Source organism: Saccostrea cucullata, unplaced genomic scaffold (genome assembly GCF_032062105.1).
Source record: "Saccostrea cucullata isolate Sc308-1 unplaced genomic scaffold, CSIRO_AGI_Scuc_v1 ctg227, whole genome shotgun sequence".
Taxonomy (NCBI): Eukaryota; Metazoa; Mollusca; class Bivalvia; order Ostreida; family Ostreidae; genus Saccostrea; species Saccostrea cuccullata.
Window position 1 is genome coordinate 200,001 of NW_026925050.1, and position 16,769 is coordinate 216,769.

The 16,769-nt window shown below is 32.0% G+C and overlaps 3 protein-coding genes across 3 annotated transcripts in view; 1 reads left to right on the top strand and 2 right to left on the bottom strand.

Annotated features, from left to right (window-relative positions):
* LOC134267936 (transmembrane channel-like protein 3) overlaps positions 1-4,324 on the bottom strand; it is a 17,430-nt gene extending 13,106 nt beyond the window's left edge. The window contains exons 1-5 of the mRNA XM_062750145.1: positions 4,235-4,324; positions 3,726-3,913; positions 3,401-3,479; positions 635-707; positions 321-493 (exon numbers count right to left, since the gene is read on the bottom strand). Coding sequence (XP_062606129.1) covers positions 321-493; positions 635-707; positions 3,401-3,479; positions 3,726-3,913; positions 4,235-4,267 — 546 coding nt within the window. The 5' untranslated portion in view covers positions 4,268-4,324. The remainder of the gene's footprint in view (positions 1-320; positions 494-634; positions 708-3,400; positions 3,480-3,725; positions 3,914-4,234) is intronic.
* A 603-nt stretch (positions 4,325-4,927) lies between these two features.
* LOC134267926 (uncharacterized) lies at positions 4,928-12,214 on the top strand. Its single transcript, XM_062750128.1, has 8 exons — positions 4,928-5,164; positions 8,225-8,318; positions 8,637-8,909; positions 9,364-9,545; positions 9,762-9,908; positions 10,535-10,637; positions 11,033-11,367; positions 11,831-12,214. The coding sequence occupies exons 1-8, from the start codon at positions 5,099-5,101 to the stop codon at positions 11,852-11,854; spliced, it is 1,224 nt and encodes a 407-aa protein (XP_062606112.1). The 5' UTR covers positions 4,928-5,098; the 3' UTR covers positions 11,855-12,214.
* Positions 12,215-13,701: 1,487 nt separating this feature from the next.
* Positions 13,702-15,973, bottom strand: LOC134267927 (uncharacterized). Its single transcript, XM_062750129.1, has 2 exons — positions 15,873-15,973; positions 13,702-15,085 (listed from the first exon to the last, which is right to left on the bottom strand). Exons 1-2 carry the CDS (start codon positions 15,919-15,921, stop codon positions 14,097-14,099), a joined length of 1,038 nt encoding a protein of 345 aa, XP_062606113.1. The 5' UTR covers positions 15,922-15,973; the 3' UTR covers positions 13,702-14,096.
* Between the last annotated feature and the right edge of the window lie 796 nt (positions 15,974-16,769).

Below are 16,769 nucleotides of genomic sequence, written 5' to 3' on the forward strand. Positions count from 1 at the left end.
GATTTTATTCTTCCGTTCAATAATTAGTTGATACATTAGATTTTGGAAACTCCGTCGGTTCCTAAAATTCTGACCAAAATCTTAATTATATATGGATATTTTTGTTGTTTTAAAGAGCAAAACCGTTCACTTCATGATAAATCGAGAAAACATGCGTATATTGAATGATATCATGTTTGCAGTGTAACATAACTCATCAAAATATTTCCAAATCGTTTAACCATAAAAAAAGGTTTTTACAATAACAGACAACCATATATGTGCAGGTAATTTTCGAATTTATAAAAGATTCATATATATTGTATATCATTTTACACTACCTGGCCATCAATTAAGTTTCTTAGAGTAAATCCATGAGTAACATTGGCATACGGGAAAGTTATAGCCATGGGAACCACAACTAGACAAAGCCAGAAAAAAGAGAGCACCAGATTCGTCATCAAAACCCAACGGGTAAACACAAATAGAGCGCCAATACTGGAACCAAAGTTACCTGAAATGAACAGGAAAATGGGTAAAGATGGATACACTAAAACTCGAACTAAATTCATTCAGATGGATGTCAAAATGCATAAAAAAATCTCAACGAGCAAACCTTGTTTAAAAAATGTATTATAATTAATAATAAACATACTTTCAATTTCTTTGATCTTTTTTCTGAAAAATGGCTGGTCAATCTGCTTGTTTTTCCAACGCCTTTTCCATATCTTAAGTTAGTAAAAAAAAAAAAATAATTAAAATCAAATGAAAAGGTGGCAAGGTCATGCTTGCAGTTATTGTGTTAACGTTTTCAAAGATGACGATATATATGGACTGTAAAATGTATTGTTTATCTCATTTTGTTGAAAAGCTTCAACAATGTAGATTAAGGTCGGAGGATACACGTACGTGTAGTTTAAAGCAATATGAGCTGCATTTTTTGAGAATTTTATTTTGCCATTAAAATGTGCTATTATGATAGATTTGTATGTAATTCAAACCTTTATGTTCAATCAGACTAAATTGAATTATCAAATTGTTTTAGTTATTAAACTGGTTTCTTAAAAAGACTTCTGTATTTTCAAATATGTGTAGTTACTGTATTATCTAAGAAATCATTATTGTACAGGATTACAGTAATGCAATTTAGCTTTAATCATAGATTATAAAAAATTCTTCCATAGCAAATTATGAACAACTTCAACGAGGGCTGTTCGAAAATTATTGAGACATTGTGTATATTTTGCTTTCTAATGAACGTCTTTTGGTGAAAATTTGCATATACATTTGACATACACTGAGAATTAATAAAAACAAACAATATTTTATAAATATTAAATATTTTCTGTACAGTGGTATATAAATGCGTCATCAGTAGGGGTACCCGGAGCAGTCTCGATATCAGATATTGAAAATATGTAACACCAACGTCGTGAACACATAATAAGAGCGAAAATAATTCTGTTTATGTGTATAATTTTTTAGCTTTATTTCTTATTCATATTGTGCAACTTTGTTCGAATTTTCATCGGGAATACGAAGATCATTAAAAAATTAAGCGCGGTAGAGAAATCTGCTAAGAACGAAACAAATGGATTTTGACGTCAAGGGCGGAGCAGCCAGCATACCTAAAATTTTGTGTAGCGCAATGTAGAACTCTTTTCAAAACTCAACGACCTGCTAAAACAATAAAAACGAGAAAAAAATAACGTGTTAGGGTTTTTTAATTTCATTGGTATACATTTTTTTTTTACAATTAATTCAACCAGAGTAAAATCAAAAGCTCCGAACGACCATCAGATATTACGTACGGTATTAATATCGTTGAACCGCGTTGCATAAATCGGCACTGCATGATTTTAAGTCATCTTTTCCCACAAATGAAATTTTTACACTCGGTTAGCAATAGCATACATTTTTTAAGGAATAGTTTAAGAAAAGAGACTGTTTGATTTTTGTACTGTTATATGTAATTACAAAAAAGGAAAAGTATTAAACGCTTCTCGATCATTTTACATGCGAAACCCTCTCCGGGTGACGTGACGTTAAATGACGTAGCGATGCTGCTCCGGGTCGATAGACATAAGCATGTTTATCATTCCACCGAAACTTTTCTTATTATCATAGGAATTCGAAATTTTGCACAAGTGTTTTATTCGTTCTATATAAAATGTTGATGAATTTTCATGAAATTATCTCCGTCCTCTATTGAGTAAATGTAATTGTCTCAATAATTTCCGAACAGCCCTCGTATATTGGTGAATATTGGCACGAGTTGGCTGTTCAAATGCACGAGCTTGCGAGTGCATTTGAACAGCCAACGAGTGCCAATATTCACCAATATAAGATCAATAACTCCTTTATTGTATAGCTAAAACATTTCCACATAATTTATAATAATTATTCCAACTAAAAAAACTCAAATTCATGATTTTTTTAGTATCGGTATTCAAATTAACGTCTGTCATGTAAGCGTTCAATATTGCATCATTCCATGACCCTACTGAGCGATATGATTTGTTTACTTAGCTTTTAATGGGTCTAATACGTACTAAATTTGCAGTAAATAATTTCATTTTTGTGTAAAAACAAACAGATCTTACCTTGATGTCACTTCATTTCTTTCTTTTTTTTTTTTTTGTCTCTGAGAATTTGACCAGACGACATTTTTTGTTTACAACGGGGCGTTCGATATTGAACGCTCGTATTCGGAATTTTTCGAGCATACTCGTATCCGTAACGCAAACTCAGCGCTCAATAAAACGTCAAGATATTAAAAGCTAAAATTCTCTGGACTTTTGCTAGTATTTCATTAGAGACTATTTATTAGCTATATAATAAATAATCTTTTTCTCTGCTTCTGAAATAGTTAATAATTACAAATCTGCAATAAAATATTTAGACATCGAATTCATAGTTTATATTGCTGTACACGATTTGTTCACATGACCATGGATGGACAGATTTTAATAACGAAATATTCACATTTTAGAATATATTTCCTTACGATTCTTTGTAATTTAGAATCAGTTTATGTGCTAGTGAACTGCCGACATATATATGAGTAAGAATATTTCCGTTGTAATGTGATTGAAGCAAAAAAAATGGAGCAAACATTTTTTTCTCTCTCTCTCAAAATAAAAGGATCATTGAATAATAAAAAAAAAATGTAGCAAGGCAAAAAAAAATAATAATAATGTAAATACAGTGTAAGAAGTGAATTTTATATTTTGGAATTAATGAGGTACATGAACTACGACGCTTCACTTCTGCGTGTCCCAGAAAATAAAATTCATTCGTTAAGTTGTCAACGTAGGAAAACGTTACATTCTAAAATTTATATAAAGATATTAACCTTATAAACTATGGTAGAATTCAATCGCTTAGAATGTTATTGTTATCATAATAAAGTATTCTTTACCTTGAAATCGTGAACGAGAAGTCTAAAGAATCCCAGCTTTGCTCTGACGTTGTTCTTTTTAGATGCATTGTCGACTTCACTGAAACAATTCAAACAAACAAATCTTATTCAAACTCTCTCTCTCTCTCTCTCTCTCTCTCTCTCTCTCTCTCTCTTATATTCAAAATCTACATGTAATTGCATTTAAATAAAGTTAGACAAGATGTGTTTGTGAAACACTGATGCCCACGTATGGCAACTTTTAAATATGAGGGTTGAAGTTTCTCTACTTTCAGTTAACTTCAATTTAATCTTCGATTACGGGGACATGAAAAGAACACTTTACTCTTTTTCTCCGGAATGCAGTATTTCTTCGAGGTACATGTCTTCAATAACCTCTCCTTCTGGTGACTGGGGCTTTATTAATTGTCCTTGGCCCCTAAGTAACGAAATACTCGAGGGTTTTGCTGGCTGACCCTTTAACAGAGTGTTAGACACAATCTGGGCCATAGACGATCTCTTTCTAGCTATCCCCTTGAAAAAATGTATACATGTATAGCATATAACAGAATGATCGAACTAAATGTATAATCTACATGCAACTGCAGTTTAAACTTTCGGTTAAATCAATAAATAAAAACTTAATCAATATATTTAGGTTCATAATATATAGCAATATTTCGTATTCAAAATATGTTGTAGATCTAAAGTACAATGCACATGTGTATTGCATATAGTCAAGTGTACTGCATATAGTCAAGTGTACACTGCATGATTTTAAAGTTAAGTCATAAGATATACATATTATTATTTGTTTTATTGGAGAATAAATTGAACTTGTCTTTTTTAACTTACCCCAAAGCTAGTTCTTGAGTGATAATTGTGCATCTTGAAGATTTGCTGTCGTCTTAGACTCGCGACTAATTCAGGACAGTTTGTGTATATTGTTCACTGTACATGTATAACTGTAGTGTATGTGGCTCATACTAGAGCAAAACCATATTGAAGATATTTTCAATTCTGGTTCTTCTAAGCAAAGAAAATACAGCATGTACAACTATCAGTCTGTATCTAAAATTAATGCAAAAGAAAATATGTATTGTTGTTATGTATATTTTACACGATTTAACTTTTTTTGTGAATATGGGTTAAAAAATATCTTACTTTGGCGAAGTGTGAAGTTGTCTCCCCTTCCCAAAATGTATCATGCTTTATAATCAGACCTCTGTATAGAAAATATGAAGTATTTGATGTTGAATTGGCCTAAACTGTTATAATTCTTTGACAATCTTTACCATTCTCTACGATTTACATGTATTATGGTCATTAAATATTCAATCGACGCGTCGTCTGCAAAGATATCATTCAAATCAACCGTTCATTCTGAAGCAGTGCGTGAAAAATCACGTCAGTGCAAACATTTAAGTTTAAATTTCAAAATACCTATCAAAACTGAAATAAATAATGTTAGTGTGAACACGGTAAAAAAAAAAAAACACCAAACAAACAAACAAACAACTTACAGTTTTTAAAAACATCGGGTTCGATATCATTTAAAATGTCACCAATTTGGAACTCTTTTGGAATGTTTTATTGACAACCGACGTTTCGACGAGCGAGAGCGGTTTGGGTAGTTTTTCGGCTGTATTGAATCCTTTACAATCTTTTTATTCTGTAATCGGTAACATTATCTGTAGTGCAGTAACAAGATTATAAGAAATGGCCTCACTTGGAAGAGGGAAAGCAAGAACGAAGCAAGCCACGAAGCAAGAGATAGCTGGAAAAGTACGTGTTCCTTATCTAGTTTACTGTACTTAGTACATGCATGTCTGATTGTATTGTATAGACCCTTTAACTATTGAACAGAATACAGGTTGAACATCGTAGTCCATGGTCATGATTATTATTTTAATTAAGAATATCTATGCCTACTCTCTTTTCAAGTAAACAGATACATGTAAAATCTTCACAAAATCAAATCTGACTTTTTTTTTATACATTTCTAGCCAAGAAATGATTTCATTTTTAATACAATAACTCTTTACTGTATAAAGTATGTACACTGCAGAACGACTTTACTTTACCGCTCCCCAGAAAAACTTCAAATATTAGATTTTAAAGCCAGAAAAATCGCTAAAATGTAGTGTCGCCGAAGGCGACTTCAGTATATACAAGATCGCATGAGCGTGAGCGATCGAAAAAAAAATTAGATACGAGGTTTTTCGGCCTTTTGTCATTTAGTGCCTTCGTGTCATTTCTTTCGGACTTAGCCATTTTTCCATGTAAACAAACAAACGTCTTTGAAGCTGAATTATGATCTTGGAAAAATAACAGAAACAACAGTTACTGAATTTTTTAACTTATCTAAAAGATCGAGTCACTAACCCATGTAACCCTAATCAATCGGATGGTATGCAAGGATTAAGACGTTTAGACAAAATCTCCAGGGCAGATGCTAAACTTACCGTAATCGGTCGAATAATGTGCGAGGACTAACCCTAATTTCTCTGATGGATGCGAGACTAACCCTAATCAGTTGAATACTGGTGCAAGTACTAACCTTAATCTCTCAGGTGGGTGCAAGAATAACCCTAATCAGTCGAATAGTGTGCAAATTTAACCCATTTCAGTTGAGTGACGTAGTTGTTATGTCGTAGTCTAATGAGCGCGAGAATCTTGCGGATCTGGGGACCGATAAAGTAAAGTCTACCCTACACTGCTTTTGATTCATATTTAACAGTTAAGTGACAAATGATTTTGAAGATTTGTAGTGGATAATTGCTGTTTGCCAGCAAATCTTTGGGAAATGGAATTATGTAGTCAAAACATGAATATGTTGTCTTTTATTTTCAACTTTATAGACTTGTATGTTTTTTCCTCATTATTTTGTTTAGCACATTAATACCAAGTTTACTTTTATATTATCCAGTAAATTTTGGCAATTGATATGATAAATGTCCAAGAGGTATATGACTGCATTCAGTAATTCTGCTTTTATTGCTGTACATAAGATGATCAGCTCTTAAATTGAAATAATAAAATCTCATTTTGAAATCTTTTCATTTAATACAGAAAGCTTTAAAATCTAATATTTGAAGTTTGAAACTTTTAAGAAAAAATGGTTTTTAGCTCACCTCAACGAAGTTGAGGGGAGCTTATGTGATAGTCGGCGTCCCGGGTTAAGGTTAAGTTTTTTGGAGCAGTTTTCTTTTTAAGTGCTTCTATGTCCTATATTGATTAGAAATGCATGGAAGATGTTTCTAATGTGTTTCATTGTACCAGTCAAAGTTTCAGATGCTGCAATTTCAGCAAAGGAATGACCAGGTTAATGTTTTTGGTGCAGGTTAACATTTTTGGTGCAGTTTTTGGTGTAGGTCTCATTTCGGAGTAACTATAAGCCCTATGTTGACCAAACTTACATGGATGGTACATCTTAGGATGCATACTACCAGACTTGCTTCGGATGCTGAATCTGACCTACATTTTCCGGTTGAGTGAACAGGTTAAAGTTTTTTGTGCAGGTTTCATTTCGAAGATACTATGAGCCCTATAACGACCAAACTTGCATGGATGGTACATCTTAGGATGCATTCTACGAGACTTGCTTCGGATGCTGAATCTGACCTACATTTTCCGGTTGAGTGAACAGGTTAAAGTTTTTTGTGCAGGTTTCATTTCGAAGATACTATGAGCCCTATAATGACCAAACTTGCATGGATGGTACATCTTAGGATGCATTCTACGAGACTTGCTTCGGATGCTGAATCTGACCTACATTTTCCGGTTGAGTGAACAGGTTAAAGTTTTTGATGCAGGTTTCATTTCCAAGTTACTATGAGACATATAATGACCAAACTTGCATGGATGGTACATCTTAGGATGCATACTACCAGTCTTGCTTCGGATGCTGAATCTGACCTACATTTTCCGGTTGAGTGAACAGGTTAAAGTTTTTGGTGCAGGTTTCATTTCCAAGTTACTATGAGACATATAATGACCAAACTTGCATGGATGGTACATCTTAGGATGCATATTACAAGACTTGCTTCGGATGCTGAATCTGACCTACATTTTCCGGTTGAGTGAACTGGTTAAAATTTTTGGTGCAGGTTCATTTCCAAGGTACTAAGAACCCTATAATGACTAAACTTGCCTGGATGGTACATCTTAGGATGCATACTACCAGACTTGCTTCGGATGCTGAATCTGACCTACATTTTCTGGATGAGTAAACAGGTTAAAGTTTATGGTGCAGGATTCATTTCCAAGTAACTTTGAGCCCTGTAATGACCAAACTTGCATGGATGGTACATCTAAGGGTGCATTCTACTAGGCTGGCTTCAGAAGCTGAATTTGACCTACATCTTCCGGATGAGTGAAAATGTTAGTTTTTTATACAGGTTTCATTTCCAAGTAACTTTGAGCTCTATGTTGAACAAACTTGCATGGATGATACATCTTAGGATGCACACTAATGGACTTGCTTCAGATGCTGAATTCGACATACATTTTCCAGATAATAGAGTAAAAGTTATGGGTGCAGGTCTATCACCAAGAAACTATAAGGCTAATATAAACCAAAGTTGCACAAATGATGCATCAAGGGATGAAAACTCTCAATCTTGCTTCAGATGCTGGATTTTAATTACATTTTCATGATGAAGAACTAGTTTTAAGTTTTTAATATATAGGTTATTTCAAAGTATCAAAATTGCATAAATTTTGCATTTTTGGATGTACACTTTTTGTTGGTTAATTGTGTGACTTAATTTGCCTTACTAAAAGACAACATTCGTTGAGGTGAGCTCTGTAATCTCTGATTACCTATGTTTTTTTATAATATAGGTTCAGGAGATCCAGCTGAGACAGAAGAACTGGATGGAGCAGAGGGAAGCAGCGTTAAAACAAAAACCAGCATCTGCTACAAAACCAGGATCAGGTGAGATAAGGGAGATAAACACAACATTAAGATCATAAATTATGTAAAGTTTTCATTATAACTGATATATGCATTAAATCAAATCATGCTGTTCTATGTACCAGTAAATAAATTTTTGTCACATGGCTAAATTGCTCATTGACTCATTATTAAGAAATGCTTGTTTAATCATGTGATTATTTGTATTTCTATAAATGGAAGAAACTTTTCCTTTATTTATTTTAATTATTGATTACTGTTAGTGTAAGTGATAGATATATCATCTACATGTAGATGATTTAAAGTCAATTTTTTGTATTTCAATTTTTTTTTCAACAGGAGCAAAGAAAACAGTTAAAACTGATGCACCCACCAAAGAAAATACACCCTCCCTGACAGAAAAAGTAGGATCCTCTTCCAACAATCAAATACATAAAGAGAGGTTTAAGTCTTGGCTGGCCAGCAGGGAGAAAAAGGAAGAGGAGGATCTAAGAGAACGAGGAGAGGACCTAAGAGAGGAGGGTGTGGATATACTTAGAGTCTCCAGTGCGAGGACACCTGGGTTTGCCAGTCCAGAACCAGGATTGGAGGAAACATCAGGGAATTATAAAGGTACTAACACATCAATACTAAAGTACAGGTAAAAGACATCAGGAAATGATAAAAGGTACTACATGTAACATATGAATACTGAAGTACAGGTAAAGTGAACTGCAGTTATTTTTGTTTAGATACGATGAAAATTCATATATATAGTAAAATTCTTATTTTTAAATATATATTAACAGATAGACTTGCCTTCATTCAAAGTAGCAGTAATCTATTTAGAAATATGAGAATTAAATGTGTCATTATCAAATTATTGGGTTGTGCATCTTGAGGGGAAATACATCAATACGTACATGTATCAAGATATACTGTGATACATTTAGATTTTTACATTTTTTGGTTTCTTGATTTATAAAGGGAGCAAAAATTTGATGTATACTTTTTATTTGAAAGATTTTTATAATTATTTAAATAGTCTATTGGAGTTTTTCGAGGATATTATTTATTTGTTTTTAAGACTACCAGCAATCTATGATCATGAGTCAGATGATGTCTGCCGAGGACTTTGATGCTAAGGCAGACAATATTCTGTCTCGTGTAAAATATGGATTGGACCAGTGGAGCGGATCAGGAGACAATCACAATACAGGGACCTCGGACCTATCTAGTCATTACTGTCCAGTCTGTAGAAATATAATGGTAATTTAGTATATGTGTACATAAAGTAAGTTCACAGTGTTGCATTTTTTAAAAAGAAAAAAATTCTAAAAATGGATGAAATAATTTAACTTATTTACATTGGAAGTAGACTTAATTTTCTGAGTTTTATATATATTGGTACTTAAAGAAGTGTAAGAAAAATGGATCTAATTATTCTAGTTTATTCTGAGAATTCTGTATAATTTTTTTTTTCAGAAGGGAGACCAGCATTGTCCCCTGATCTATGTTCCCTGTGGTCACAATACTTGTGTTTCCTGTTCCAAAAGGAGACAAATCTGTCCTTGTTGTGGTTCTCAGGCCTCCTCTAAAACAAGGAACATCATGCTCATGCAAATAATAGAGGTAAAGGGCGGAGTCTTGTTAGATTATTGTGATTAATTATGTTGGAGAAATTGGGATGTGATAAGAATCTTCAGAAATATGTCACGAATATAAAACAAATATAGATATGTAGAATTCATTTTAAAAAAGGCTTTGATTCATGAACATTGATAGATTATTGTCATTTGGTCTGTAAGTTTAGATAATACTGTATAAGTACCTTTTTTTCCTTCTGGGTTAAAGCTGAGGAATCCCTGTTGTTTTCTTCATTTACAAAATTCCTTAGATTACCACTAAATGCCTGAAATGCAGTTGACCTATACTGGAACAGATTTCACAGAAACTCAATTACAACATGCATGACATAAAAAAGTACCACACAGAAAGTTATAGATCTGCAGTATTTTGCAGATACTTTTGTAGTCATTATGATCATACTTACTGTCAAAACTAAATAAATGTACTGAAGACCAGCCTAACTGATAGCTGAGTTTGTCATGTACATGTATTGATAGCATATAAAACAGTCATGATGTTTATTGAATTATTCTTCAAGTTATGTTGAATGTATGTACCTGTACATTTAATAATAATATACTTTCCCAGTGGAATTCAGTTATCACTTGAAGGTTCTACTTATTTTTCAGGAATATCACAAAAACAAGCAAAAACTCAAAGAGGAACAAAATGGCAACTTCGATAGCAATGCCAATAGTTCACATAACATTGAAACAGCTCCCAGAAGAAAAAGTATGTAGACTTTTGTTTAAATTTTTCAAAATTTAAATATAAAGTGAAAATACGGTATAGCAGGTTATTTTGTCGTGGTGCTAATTTTGACTTATTTTGGCATTTTGACGGAAGACAGCTAAAGCTTAAATCGCTAAATATACAGCACTGGTCTTAGTGTTCATTTGCAAAGAGCTTAAACCCTGTGTACGCTAAAATAAATTACGCCAAAATTATTAGTATACCTTTGAAGTTTGAGCAGGCCAAATGCCAAATTTTTCACCCGCCAAGAAAACCCACTATATGGTTGGTAACCCTTAAATTTTGATCATTTATAAAAGATGGGCATCTTGCTTAATTCAAATAACCTAAATATTATCCGTTTAAACTCGTAATTTCAAACATACATGTACAAGGAGGAATCAACAAAACAAAGTACAGAGAAGAATATGAAAATCTGAAAATGAGACAAGAAGTTCTTAAAGTAGAAATCAAAGATATACAAGGTCAAATAAACTCTTATGTGAAGGAAATTTCAGCTGGAGAAAAACAGGTGTCAAGTGTTAAGAGGGAAGAGGAAAAGGTTATAGGTCAGATACAAGCTATGCAGGAAAAGCTCAGAGCCTTGGAACAGCACAGGGCTCAATATGAGACAGATTGTGAGTGCACTCGACAAGCTCAGAAAGAGGCCCGGGAGAAGCTACATCAAACTCAGGACATTTTATTGACAATTGAAATACAGATGGAAAAAGTGAGTCTTCTGATAAAAAATTAATCACTAAATTTATCAATTAATCAATGATCAACATGTTCAAACTTATCAATAATTCAAGTTTTTTTTTTTTTGTTTATAAACACATCGAAATTGAAATTCTTAAAAAATATTCAGAATACTGATGGAAAAGATATATTGTTTTTTACAGAAGATAGCAAATAAGTGTCAAAATATTTTTTGAAATCTAAAGATTTCTTGTCATAAATATATTTGGATATGCTGATGTAATAAAGGTTAATATCTTATACTTTTGTTTACAGCAGTTTTCAAAACATAAATTTGTGAACAACATGAATTTCAATATACACATATTTCTAATAACATCACATTCATCAAACAGAGTTAAAAAGTCTGTATTTCAAATTTACCTAGAATAAAGTTAATAAATATTAAATTGTGAGAGACAAAGGATATTTATTATATTATTTTTGTATTTCAGGCAAGATTATTGGCAGAGCAGTAAACTGAAAATGGAGGATTACATGTGAATTTGAAAGTAATCAGTTTCTTCAGATTTATGTATAGTTTTGACAGTCCTGTTGTACCCTAAAGATTATTGTATCAAACGAAAACATACAGCTCCAGCTGTAATTCTTAGTAAAAATCTCTGTAAAAAGGGCATCTACTCCCTCCATTTTCATTATACAATGTAGACAAGAATGTAGACCAACATCTTTGAATGAAAATGAAGAAGAGATTCACAACTGGATACAGATGAATTTTCAATTTGGTCTGCATCTAAAGTTGTAAACTCATATTGTGAGAATGTATAAGTACATGTACAAGCCATTTATAAATCAGCCAGAAATAATACCTTTGTTATTCTCATGATGTGTTGTTATTGTTTTTAGATCTATTTTTATTTATTCATTTCATCTATTAATTTCAGTGAATGATTCTTAAAAGGTAAAAATAGCGATATATATTTTTGTTTGACAAACTTCTCCTCAGATGAAAAGTAATTTAAATTGAAGAGAATTCTTTAATTGACTTTTCGTATATTCCACATAATGTCACGCAGAAATAATAAGATTGTATACTTTATAGCTTTATTTATTACGAAATGCAAGTACACTGTATGTACAGTGTACCAAAATATTTTTTTAATCATTAAATTTGCCTAAATTGTTTAAAAGCAAGTTAATGTAGAAAAATTTCTTTGATTGGATATGCAAAAAGTATTAATTAAGAACCTTCAAGTGGTCTAGTTTCAATTCTTTCTAAGATTGGCCCATAAAAGATTTAAGACACCTGAAGTTACATTTTACATGATTTGTATTTTTAAGGTATTTTCAAATATCAAAAAGGAATTCCTTATTTAAAAATGTTTGAAATGGAAAAGGATTTTTTTTTATGAAAGAAATGATCATATTTGGATATCAGAACATTAATTTTTGTTTTACAGACATGTAAGATTTAATGTATAATTCTGATATCAGATAAAATTCTTCATGTTATCTTTTCCTATCATAAACTCAAGTTTTGATATCAGAAAATGCTAAGTTTAAATTCGATCAAATAATTATTCTGTGAAAAAAAAATTAACGAGCTATATCCAATTCCCTTATTAAATGATAATAATAATAATAAAAAAAAACAAAAACATAAAAGTTAAAACCCTTGCACATGGATGTTGTTATTTTCGTCCAAAGATAGTTAAAACTACTTTGGCAAATGGAGCAAGAAATATACCAATATATAAAACAAACATGTAGCTAAGATTTTTTTAAAATTGAAAATAATGCAAAATAATCTACAGTCATTTTCAGTATAAGCACACATATTAGCTGCCAAAGGTAAAAAAAAAAAAAAGACAACATTATTTAATGGTATTTAGCGCACTATATGCAACTTTGAACAAAAATATGAACTTCATTGAAAAAAACAAAACCTTTTGAGTTGAATTTTCTTTCCTATTTTTTGTTTTAGTATAAAATTACTATTTCTACATTTAGTACCTTTAGTTTTATCAGCAAGAAAGAAAGATATTTCCCGCTTAATTAATGGATAGCCAATTCGTTATAATACCTGGCATCAAGAATACAGGTGAATTTCTGATATCAGAATAAGTTTTTATCTTTTTTTTTACATTAAAATATTTCTTCAGATATAAGTTGATATATTTAGTTATTAAAAAATAAACATTTATTTTTTTTAAACCAGAAGTTCTGACTTCAGAAAATAGCTGTACTTTTTCTGATTAAATATTTTTGCTATGAAAAAAAAACTTTCTCGAATTTAAGAAGGCCCTAATTTTTAATGGCGCCTTCAAATAAAGTGTTATTTACAATTATTTATGAAGAAGTATACTGGTAATTATAATAATTTATATTTTTCTTTTTAAGTAGTACATTTCCCCTCCAAACAAAACACGTTTTATAATATATACATATATATAAGGTTTGATTGAAAATAATTAATTCTGCTTCAGTTACAATGGTAACTGTCATTATAATAATTTATGATTCCAGTAATAAATAGACATTAACTGTTAACACGATGCTTTACATTCCCTCGGTCATGAAGACGTACTTAATTGTCGTCAAGATGAATACATTATACATATATAAAGTAAACAATGATCATGTCAGTTAAAAGTAAGACGTCACCTGAAGCTGTGGTTTTAACAACTAAGAATCTAATAAGGACACATATTTCACTGAATATGATGTCAAAAAGTTAAAAGTATTTATGGCGTTTTAATTTCACGGTCCGAAGGTTTGAAAGTTCCAAAATGGAATCTCTGTGGTTGTCGTCGAGGGAGGTTTATTCCCAAAATTCGAGACGCTCTGTTTTGGTCCAGTTCCTGGCACATTGACCGCCAACCGGTAATTTGAGGGACCAAGCACTACATCTAAAGGTGACTGGTCCTGCAGCTTGCCACTTCCGGCCATGTCATTGGGTCCCTTGCACCAGTTAAATGGACACATTTTACACTCGCCCCTTAATGATGATACCGAGAGCGTCTCTATACAACTAGGCTGCACTTTGCTGAAGTCCGGACAACTAGAAGGGTCTATCCAAGAACAATACGGTAACTCTTCCACAGGTTTAGGGGTTCCTTCTGATTTTACGACAACCGTAACCTCGGAATTAGATAATGGATTTTCGGTGACTTTCTTTTGAATCGGAACTGATTTTGTTGGAATAATATGAGATTTACCATGCTTTGGTACTTTTTGTCCAACGAGAGTGATTTCTAGCTCGTTACCTTTCACTTTCTGTGTCGTACTTTGAGGTGGCATGTGCCATTTTGACGATATTTGACTATTTCTTGGTATCAATTTTGTAAACTGAATATTCTTTGTTGGACTTCTGTCTTTAAAGGCTCTATTTTGTAATGATAGGGTTTTATCATCATGCATGGAGAGTTTGCTGTTGCCTCCTATTTTTGGGGGTAATTGCATCCAGGTTGACTGAACTACTGGGGAAGTTTTGGTCCTAACAGTTTGTTTTGTGGGAATCACTTGATCTCGGATTCTAGGCCTTCGTGTAACTTGTTTGAAATTCTTGAAAGGTTTGGTTTTTATAGCATTTGGTAGTTCAATTCTGCTTTGAATTGTCTTTTCTTTGGGACGTTCAACCGCCCTATTTAAAAGTTGTATTCCAGAAAATGAAACCGGTGAACTTCCAAAGTTTGTCCTTGAAACTTTTTTGAAATTGAATTCGGGTAATAAAGCCGATCTTGCCTCAGCTGCAATAAATTCAAATGAATTTAAAATTTGTACATACAAGTCAAAGTTCCAGTTCCTGCCTGTTATAGAACATATGCTACATGAAGCTACATTTTGTATTGCTAGTATATTAATTGTATGATTCGTCTAGAAATTTTTGTCAACAATTGTGTACAGCGTACATTAAGAGACAATTGAATGACGTATGGAATTCTTCATAGGTTGAAAAAAATGGGGGGAAAACATGTACGTTTCTAAGATTCAAAAACAGTTGTAAGCGGTGTTAATTCTGCCTGTGAAATTATATTTCATCAATAACTTTATAAAAATCTGGACCTTTATGTATATGTGGGGGGAAAATTTAACTTGTTTTTCTAAAGTTTTGACCTACCGAAAAAATAATTTACCTCTCTACTGCTGTTTATTTATTTAGATAACAAATGATAAAGCTTTTCATAGGCCTACTAAACATGAATAAGCTCCACTCCTGTTACAAACCACTGATTGATAAAAACAAATCAAAAATTAAAAATGAAACAGTTTAAATATCCTGAAAAATTGGGAAAAAAAATTACACAATGGCTAAAAAAAAAGTTTGGGTCGGGTGCATTTTCAGTGGGTCGGTAGGCAACTGCAAACAAATTTTTACTTTAGGCCTTATCTTAAAATATCTGCTATATGATATTTCCTTATAAATTGAATCTGAAATTGGTCAGTTTGAATAATTGGTTTCTTATTTGTTTCATACACGTGTATCAAAAAAAAAAAAATCTAGATCAAAAGTTTATCTTACATCGTATAGCTTACCTCTATAAAAGAACGTCCAGTACACTATTACGATATATCCAAATCTCATTTTTGAAACGAAAAAATAACAAACCGTGCTTCCATTTGTAACATTAACAAGTGTTTTTGTGTAGATCTTACATGTAGATAAGTTATTTGTTTCGTGATGTTTATAAGAATATTTTCACTTTATTACAATGTAGCACAGCCCCAGGCTAAAGAAATGAAAGATGCATGATTTATAGACCTGAGAAGTTAGAAGAATTAAGGTTGATAAATTAGACATATCTGGGCGTTTAAATACGTTAAATACGATTTGAAGGACATGAGTAGCATGTACTAAATGAGAATGGTGAACAGTTATGAAGAAGAGAAATTCAATTTATATAATTTGTTAATAAGATAATTGTGTTCTCTTTGAATAGAGAGATTCCTTGTAACAACAGGGATATTCAAAGTATTTATTATTATTAAAACTTTCTACTTTGGATTAATTATCCTTGTCCATCAGTCTATCTGTCACTTGTTCTTTTTCTTGTAATGTCTCTTACCATTTAACAAAACACCGATTAATGTTTTGGAATTCTCAGATTGATACACGTAGGTGGTTCATTTAGATCTATATGAAATAGTCTCAACATTTTTTTTATTTTAGGGATCCGAATGGGAGCTGAAAACATTTTTTCCCTAAAAGGCCTGGCCTCAGGATCATGAAACAGACTTGGACTGAAGTTAATTTTTAAATAGCTCGTAAATTGTTTACTGATTATTGAATTAATCTCTTAATTTGCAAATAACAACACCTTTGGAAAACAATGTGGGGAAATATTTTGATTAGGGTTTTATCATTGCTTGACTTTTACAATATTTAAATGCAATGTAAAGATTTTGACTTATGCTTAAGATGTTTCATGATCC

Coding starts and splice junctions, on each gene's coding strand:
- LOC134267926 (XM_062750128.1), top strand. CDS start 5,099: ATGGCCTCACTTGGAAGAGGGAAAGCAAGAACGAAGCAAGCCACGAAG. Junction 8,319..8,636: donor TGCTACAAAACCAGGATCAG/GTGAGATAAGGG, acceptor TTTTTTCAACAG/GAGCAAAGAAAACAGTTAAA. Junction 9,546..9,761: donor CAGTCTGTAGAAATATAATG/GTAATTTAGTAT, acceptor TTTTTTTTTCAG/AAGGGAGACCAGCATTGTCC.
- LOC134267927 (XM_062750129.1), bottom strand. CDS start 15,921: ATGAGATTTGGATATATCGTAATAGTGTACTGGACGTTCTTTTATAGA. Junction 15,086..15,872: donor CTGGACGTTCTTTTATAGAG/GTAAGCTATACG, acceptor AATTTATTGCAG/CTGAGGCAAGATCGGCTTTA.